The sequence below is a fragment of the Lycium barbarum genome, chromosome 12 (assembly GCF_019175385.1).
Source record: "Lycium barbarum isolate Lr01 chromosome 12, ASM1917538v2, whole genome shotgun sequence".
NCBI lineage: Eukaryota > Viridiplantae > Streptophyta > Magnoliopsida > Solanales > Solanaceae > Lycium > Lycium barbarum.
This window is the reverse complement of record NC_083348.1, coordinates 84304799-84313771: the sequence shown is the minus strand read 5'-3', so window position 1 is coordinate 84313771 and position 8973 is coordinate 84304799. Positions and strand designations below refer to the sequence as shown.

The 8973-nt window shown below is 32.4% G+C and overlaps 1 protein-coding gene across 1 annotated transcript; it reads left to right on the top strand.

Annotated features, from left to right (window-relative positions):
- Positions 1–3524: 3524 nt before the first annotated feature.
- On the top strand, positions 3525–5043 carry LOC132623561 (non-classical arabinogalactan protein 31-like). The gene is made up of 2 exons (XM_060338340.1): positions 3525–3991; positions 4521–5043. Exons 1-2 carry the CDS (start codon positions 3583–3585, stop codon positions 4847–4849), a joined length of 738 nt encoding a protein of 245 aa, XP_060194323.1. The 5' UTR covers positions 3525–3582; the 3' UTR covers positions 4850–5043.
- The last annotated feature ends 3930 nt before the right edge of the window (positions 5044–8973 follow it).

Below are 8973 nucleotides of genomic sequence, written 5' to 3'. Positions count from 1 at the left end.
GCCTTAAGGCAATCTATGCCGCATAAGACAGACTTTTTTCAAAAGTCTTGCCTTGCGAATTGTTTTTTATTTTTATGCTTGAGCCGGAATTCGAATCCAGAACCTCAGTGTATTCTAGGCGAAACACAAAAATTAAAAACCAACAATTTGAGGGACAAAAATTAAAGACCACCCCGAATAAGGGCCATTCTTGAGAATTGCCCGTGAGGAACTTTCATTGGATCTGATGGCCCACAAAGGCAAGCCTGTTCAACAAAGCCCGTATATTTCTAAGCAATAAGTATGGCAATTTGCACTTTTAGCCCTATTTTGTGCTGGTCTTTAGTCTTTTCCAGTGAAGGACAAATATTTTTTTTGCGCTGATAAATTTATATTTTCACATTACAATATCTCACAAGTTATGTGACACGCTTTTAAACAACATAAGTCCTCTAGGTATGAGTTCGATTTTGAAGTACAAAAATTAAAGATCAGTCCATTTGAAGAACAAATTTAAGGACCAGCCTAGGAGTATTTTGCATTTTTAGGTTCATTAGAGCATACCATGGTCATTTGTTAGGATGTCCAATTATGATATTAGCAATAGTGAAGTGAAAACCTAAACTCTTATAATATTTAAATAGGCCCCAAACACAAGAAAGGATGTCTCTTCTTTTTATTTTATTTCCTTTTCGCTGTAAAGCACAAGAAAATTTGTGAGATCAACATTTATCTGTTACTTACAATTAATTAATCAAGTGACACATACTTTCATAATCTTTTTTTTTTTTTTTTAGATGGCTTTTAACGGTTACAGATTACACATTGGCTGCAATATGGTTATAACTTATAAGTAAGTAAATAGTGTGTATTTTGAAGTTAAGACAAAAATATTTTACTATCTTATTTGCTGTTTACCTTCACATGAAATTTAATTGGACTAGTCTTAAAATAATGTGAAGTGATTATACTTGACTGATCAAAAGGTGAAATGTCGTCACGTTATGTACCAAAAAAATGAAAAAGGAATATCATGATCCCATGTCCAATGTTTGACCTTTTCTGGAGTCTAGTACCAAAAGAAGTTATTGGAACAGCCTAGAACTAGACATTCATGCCCATATATTTCCTGGGTTGGCTCAGTTTATTTTCTCCATGGGTATGGAGTCCATGTCCAAGAAAGAGCTTTCAATAATAGGAGGGTCAAAGTTATACTTAATTTCTTATGAGATTAAGTCATATAAACATCAGTGTAATGAATTTTTTATAATTCAAGTCATTTAAAGTATATTTACAGGTAAGTTTCTTAAATTGTGTTATTTGAATTTCAAAAATAAAATAGGTTATCTTTTATAACCGGTAAAGCTGATTTGATGCTGTAAAAAAAACTTTCGCTGACAATGAAGAAAACTACTACCTTCTTCTTATAATGTAACTTTTTTGTGACGCTATTGATATTTTTTAACATGTTATAAAAGATTGCTTACATTACTTTCCAAGTTAACAAATTATGTTGGTTGAAATTTGTCCAAGTACTTATTATTTCAAATGTTAGAAATTTATTTTGGGACCTGATTAATTTGACAGGTATGCATCAGAATGTCCCATTTTAAAATTGATTGCTCGAGAAGAAAACCAAAACTTAAAGAGCAGCCTTATTCGACAAGCTGCTGCTGGAATTTAGCCGTTACTCCTGGAGTTCTATGTTGTAGGACTCCATCATATCCAGTTCTGCATATAGAGACAAAAAGGTACTACTTCTACTATTATTAGCTTGCACAAGACTCCTCCAACACAGAATTCAAATTAAAATTACACTGATCTTCAAAGCTAAGGACAAAACTGTAAAAGAAAGAATTGAACAAGAAAAGCGAAAGCTGATGAGTACTGTTTTCAGATTATCTTAGCACCTAAGGCTAAATACCCAGATGGACCCTTAAACTTGGCATATTTTGTAAGATAGACATATAAACTTACAAGGTGACCAGATAGACACTTAAACTTACTCAAAGTGTATTTTTCAAGTTTTCCAGTTATTTTGAAAACAAAAACTATATTTTTCAAACACTCACAATTTTCATGGCCAAACAAGCCCTAAATATATCACAAAATATTTTTTTTTTAAAATGCAAAAATAAGGCAAACGCATATACATGAGACTATAAATGTGCACTTAAACCAATAAATACTCGCTAATCGCAATTTTGCAGCTTTCAATTAACTCAGTTTTTTTTTTTTACACTTGAATAATTAAAAAACAATAACTTTAACCAATAAAAATTCTTAAAAAAAGAAATTTCAAATTAAGAAATTTCTTTTTTTAAGGATTTTCTTCTCGGCTTTACAGTTTTCTTAATTTGAAATTTCTTTTTTTAAGGATTTTTATTGGTTAAAGTTATTGTTTTTTAATTATTCAAGTGTAAAAAAAAACTGAGTTAATTGAAAGCTGCAAAATTGCGATTAGCGAGTATTTATTGGTTTAAGTGCACATTTATAGTCTCATGTATATGCGTTTGCCTTATTTTTGCATTTTTTTAAAAAAAATATTTTGTGATATATTTAGGGCTTGTTTGGCCATGAAAATTGTGAGTGTTTGAAAAATATAGTTTTTGTTTTCAAAATAACTGGAAAACTTAAAAAATACACTTTGAGTAAGTTTAAGAGTGTATCTGGTCACCTTGTAAGTTTATATGTCTATCTTACAAAACATGTCAAGTTTAAGGGTCCATCTAGGTATTAAGCCTAGCACTAATTAAATTTAAACATAATTAGCTGGAATGGGAAAAGCCATTTGAATCTAGTGTTCTGCAAACGTCTCTTTTATAACCATTTACAGGACTGAGATGTGAACTATTACATGAAAGCGAAGGACATTGGAAACATGTACGACGCTAGTTAGATGTAAAAAATGACCAAATTTAACATGTCCCACCTGCCCCTCGACATGTGAAGCATTTAGCCACCTGCAAATCTCTTTATTTTCTTGATCATGAAATATCCCTTTAATTTGTCCTAATCCTCATCTCTAGCCCATTAAACATCTCCAGATGGCCCCCACATCCATGATTCGTGCTCTTTTTTTATAACTAGTTTTATTCTTCATAATCATAAATATTTCCTATTTTATCAAAAACAAAATCTTATTTAAAAAAAAAATATATTCTAAATTAGTACTGTAATTACAGAATGATATGTTTAAAATGATAAAATTTAAAAGCGGAATACATAGACAATCCTTAAATTTGCACTGTTTTTTTTTTTTTTTTGAGTTGCTAAAATGTTTACTAGAATGACTTTATCATATGTTCACATACTCAATTGGAACAAAATATAATTTGAATGCCTAAATAAATTTTAAAAAGTTATTGATGCGCTCATCCAAATTTAAAAGATATTTTGGTACCTCATACATTATCCAAAAGATTAACTAAAATTTTATTTTTAAAATTTCATATTCAGTTAAATTAAAATTAAAATATTTAAAATGAAGCAGAAAAGTAAATAGTACAGAATGTGTCTCTTCAATCCCCTATAAATGTCATCCATTTCCCCTTCTACACCTACTCAGAGTTCAGTTCACAAACACCATTTGGCCACACAAAAATGGGTTTTGTTCCATCAAAGTCCCTAGGTTTTATTCTTGCTTTACTACTAATTACTTCATTCACAGTTCTTGGCCAAAATGTTGATGGCATTGTGACTTCAGAACTAGCCCCTCATTCTCTTGTTAGCTTCCCACCTGTTGAAGCCCCAAAGGCTCATAAAGGTGGCCATCACCACCACCACCACCACAAACACTCTCAAGCCCCAGCTTCTTCTCCAACACACTCTTCACCAACACCAACACCATCATCATCACCAGTTAAGCCACCAACTCCGCCAGCTCATTCACCAGTAAAGCCACCATCTCCACTTCCAACAAGGAAGTTTGTAGGTGTTAGAGGAGTTGTTTACTGCAAATCTTGCAAGTATAGAGGTGTTAACACCCTCTTGGGTGCTTCTCCAATTCAGGGTTAGTTTTCTTTTTAAGTAATTATTTTTTTCTACTTCACTTTACATGACACTATTTATTTTTAAGCGCATCTTAAAAGATGCATATCACTAACACTTTTTCTACTTAGGAAATTCTAACTTTGAATTTTACATTTTACCGTAGAGGCCATATTATTATACGCTCAGTTTCAATTCGTGTCTTTTTAAAAAATACTGTACTGGTTGTTATATTTATACGAACTTTTAAATTTTAATATTTTTCATAATATATGTTTGAGAACACAAGATTTAAAAGTACTTTAATATAAGTATGTTTTTAGTGTGAAACTAAAAGTTTCAAAAAGATTTCTTTTTAAGGGTCAAATTAAGACACAAATTAAAGTGGAAAAAGTAATCACAAAAATATTACTATAACAAATTTAAAGTCACAAATTTTTAACAGATTCTCAGTCAAACACTTCCAACTTAATGAAGCAAAAGGTGTACATTCAAAATATTGTTTTTATTTTTCCTTAATGTAATTACTAATGCCTTTGTATATGGTACAGGAGCTGTGGTGAAGCTGGCATGCAACAACACAAAGTACCACTTAACAAGCCTAGCCACAACAGCCAAGAATGGTTACTTCTTCATCCAACCAAAGTGGTTGACTACAGCAGGCTACCACAAGTGCAAAGTTTTCATAGCAAAATCACCAAAACCAGAATGCAGTGTCCCAACAAATTTCCACAATGGTCAAACTGGAGCCATGTTGACCCCTGCACCCCCATCTCCCATGACATCATCAAAACCAGTGGTGGATAAAGAGCCTGGGGTTAAGCTCTTTGATGTTGGCCCTTTTGCTTTTGAACCCTCAAAGAATCTGCCCTGCAAGTGAGAGATTGAGTGTTCATTGTGAGCCTGTTGTAGTAGCACTAAATTGGGAACTGAGAAAGTGATAAGCTAGCTAGTAGTACTAAATTGTTGGGAAGTGGGAAGTGTGTTTGGGACTTTTCAATTCTTGTTTTATTGTTACTGTTGCTTTTTCTTGTTTTTGTGAATTTTAATGATCACTTTGGGTGCTTGCTTTGATTATGGCTTGGTTGGTTTATGATACAATTAACACAGGCCAAATAATAATAGGAGTATTTTTATAAGGGCATTTTGTTAGGATTCCTTAAAAGAAAATTATTCCTGCGATTGGTCAAATGAAAAAAAACTGCCACACTCTTGCAAGTGCTGAGTAAAATCTGCTGTTTAAGGCTTTTTCACCTTATGCTTAAGCATTTCCCATAAACAGTCCAGATTTTGCCACAAAATAATGTAAAGAATAAAAAGACAACTGAAGCGAAAATCAAGGCTGGAGTGAGAAAGTGGACATTTTTGTAAATCTTGGACAAAGTTCCATGATGCATCCCTATCTTTCACTTAGTCGATAAAAAAACCAAACCACCTTCACATTGATTTGATGAGATTCAATGGGGGTGGAAACGATTCTTCAATATCTAGCTATTATTGAATTAGTACTTTTTTAATGTTTAAGTTGCCATTCCTAATTGAATTAATACCAGATGAAAGGAGGAGCGTCATATTTTGCCTAACTAGTTTATAAGAAATTGAGTTATGCTTATTCAAAATTGAACAAGTGTGATCCGATTGACAATGTAGTGTGGTTTCACAGTACCAAAACGGTGTAAATTACACTATTTTTTACACCAAAAAAGAATATTCTTCTCTCTCTTCTATATTATATTATTATTTTTTATTTAAATTTTATTTTTTTATTTTATTAAACAAATCATTTTTTTTTCTTTTTTACATATTCATCCCATGTAATTCATATTCCTTTATTATTATATAACCATTTAATATAAAATTATTTTATACCATAAATTTTTAAATAATATAAATTGTCAGCAAATATTATACGTTAATACATATTAATGGATAATTCAAATAAAAGTGAAATCATTGATAAAATATAATTAAATAAATATTACATGGTAAAATTTATTTTAATTTCTACATAAATATTCAACTTTCATGATGTTTGCTCCCATAAATGCTATATTAATAATGCATTACGAAGTGCAAAATGAGCATCTTTGTGTTACGCCTCTCGTTCTCGTCATAGTAGAACCTATGGTTTCATAGTCGGGCATGCCTTGGAATTGAGACTCGTGTCCGAGTTTTGGAGATAGAAAGTGTCTTACCTCATGTACAAGGGTACTAGCAGGAATCAGGTATTCCTGGTAATTTACAAGATTTAAAAGTTGAACGAATCGAATCGACGCGACCTAAGCTGAATCTGAGAAATCTGCAGACACCAGTCATCGTCGACAAGCCGTCAACATGGTCGACGGACCGTCGTTGTGCGGCGTCGACAGGGTTCCGCAGCCTTGAAATCTGCAGGCGTAGGTAGACGGACTGTCGACCTACTCGTCGAACCGTACCGCAGGGACTTTTTAATTCTGGGTATAAATATGTGATCTACGACTTTAATTCTCATTTTCTCTCTTCCAGGTCAAAGAAAGACCCTAGTATATTTACTCCCAACATTTTCTATCTTTATAGTGGTGATTTGGCAAGATCCAAGCCCCGTAACCCAAGCTTGTGAAAAAGAAGATTGTTTCTAGGGTTTCTTTAAAGTTGTGGAGCTTAGGGAGTTGGAGTTGAAGTTGATCTTTGGAATCTTAGACACCTCAAGGTATGTAAATGGTTTCTACCCTTGTATTTAAGTTAATTATCAAAAGTTTTAGTAGTTTTAAGTGAAGAGAGGATACTTATGGAAGTGGTAAGTTGATGAAGGGTAAGATAGGGATTTGGGGTTGTTTTAAGAGATGGTTGGGAATGAATTTGAGTATATTTTGATATATGGGTATTGTGGTTGATGTTAGATCGAATGGGAAGTCGAAGGGTTGTTGAGCTTACAAGGAAAATATTGTCTACAATTCGTTAAGCTCTATATGTATCTAAAAATAGTAAGTAAGCGAGGTAAATGGTCTAATTAAGGCCTATGCTATCTTAATTGTAGACTTACAAGTTCGAGAGGTAGAAGTTGGACGATTGGATATACTTCAAGATATGTTAAGGCTATCCTTTCTTTCTTCTGGCATGACCTTATGATATGAACCAACAAACGAGTAAGCGACCTTCTATATTACTCTACTCTTAGAAGCATTAGGAGTACTTCAGTCTTTGATGTTCATGTACCCCGTTTATGATTGTTCCTTCTGTTCATGGGTCCAGTTCTATGTATATAGTTTACTCATGCATTACATTCATTCATATATATGCATATTGACCCGTGACCAAAAGGCGTTATATACGCAAGTATTATATGTATATGGGGTATGGAAAAGGGATAGGCGTTATATACGCGCTACCACCTGATCAGCTGGTGCACCATGATAACGATATAAGGATCGGGCTGCACGTACCGCAGCAATGTATATGATGATGGGATGCCATAGAGGCTTGACAAGCGTTATATATATATATATATATATATATATATATATATATATATATATATATATATATATATATATATATATATATGACTAGCTGCATGTATTTGTATGAACTAGTATCTGTATGTATTTGCATAAGTCTATATAACTGACAATGCCTCTGTGGTCGCATAATATGCATGCTCATGCCTATCAATGTAGGTCATATATAATATGCATGCTCATGCCTATCAATGTAGGTCATATATATATATATATATATATATATATATGACCTACATTGATAGGCATGAGCCTGCATATTATGCGCCCACAGAGGCATTGTCAGTTATATAGACTTATGCAAATACATACAGATACTAGTTCATACAAGTACATGCAGATAGTCATTTCAGCTTATGAGTTCAGATCTTATTCATGATTCTTATATACACATGTTTTTCTTATGCCTTTCATGCTCAGTACATTATTCGTACTGACTCTCCGTTGCTCGGGGGGCTGCGTTCATGCGCGTAGGTTCAGGTAGACCGACAGGTGGTCCAGCTTAGTAGGACTTCTATCCAGCAGTGGTCAGTGCGCTCCATTAATCCGGAGCTACAGTCTATTTTGGTATGCCAGCCTTTTAAGATGTACATGCATATGGGTATGACGGGACCTTGTCCCTTCCTTTCTACAACTTTTATTCCAATAGAGGTCTGTAGACAGTTGTATGTATTAGTCAAACGATGTTGTCGGCTTCCATTATTTTCTATACAGTATATGTAGCAGCCTAGCTGGCCTGCATTGTCCTTTCAGAATGTTTATGTATATACAGGTTGTACAGAGTTCATGATGGCACCTATTTCTGAGATCAGTTTAAGTCACTTGTGGGCCTTTGATGTTCAGTAAGATTCATATATGAGTATAGGGGTGTTTGGTCGCTAGAGGCCAGGCACTTGTCATGACTTATCGGTTTGGGTCGTGACACTTTGTTCTTAATTTTTTTTGTGTCGAGCTAAAAATTCAAATCGGTAATTTTCATCTACTATCATTTCAAATCGGTTATTGAACATTGTGTTATAATTTTAATGTATTATGTTATTGAAAATTATGTTTTAATTTTAATATATTTTCAATTCTAAATTATTATGTTATTGAACATTGTGTTATTTATTAACAACATATTATATTTTATATTTGCACTTTTCGTTTTTGTGATGGTTATACAATTATAACATATAATAAAATTAATTTACAATTTTATATAAAAATAATATATACGAAAATTAATTTATAAAAATTACACTCCAAAATTAAGATGTAAAATTAATATTATAAACATATTACATAAAAAATATTTAGGTATATTAGGAACCTAATGAAAAAATTAAGATTTATAATATGTTAAATTAAAAGTGTTATATAATAATAAAATATTGATGAAAAGTAATAGTGTGGATGAATAGTGTTGCACCAAATTTGGTGTAATACTATTCACACACCAAAATAATATAAGAAATAGCGTAAGATTGGAGCTCTAAAATATTATTTTTTTTATATTAAAATAGCA

Excerpts from the sequence above, each read along its gene's own strand:
- LOC132623561 (XM_060338340.1), top strand. The coding sequence starts at position 3,583 with ATGGGTTTTGTTCCATCAAAGTCCCTAGGTTTTATTCTTGCTTTACTA. Across the intron at positions 3,992-4,520 it reads GGGTGCTTCTCCAATTCAGG|GAGCTGTGGTGAAGCTGGCA; the intron begins GTTAGTTTTCTT and ends TATATGGTACAG.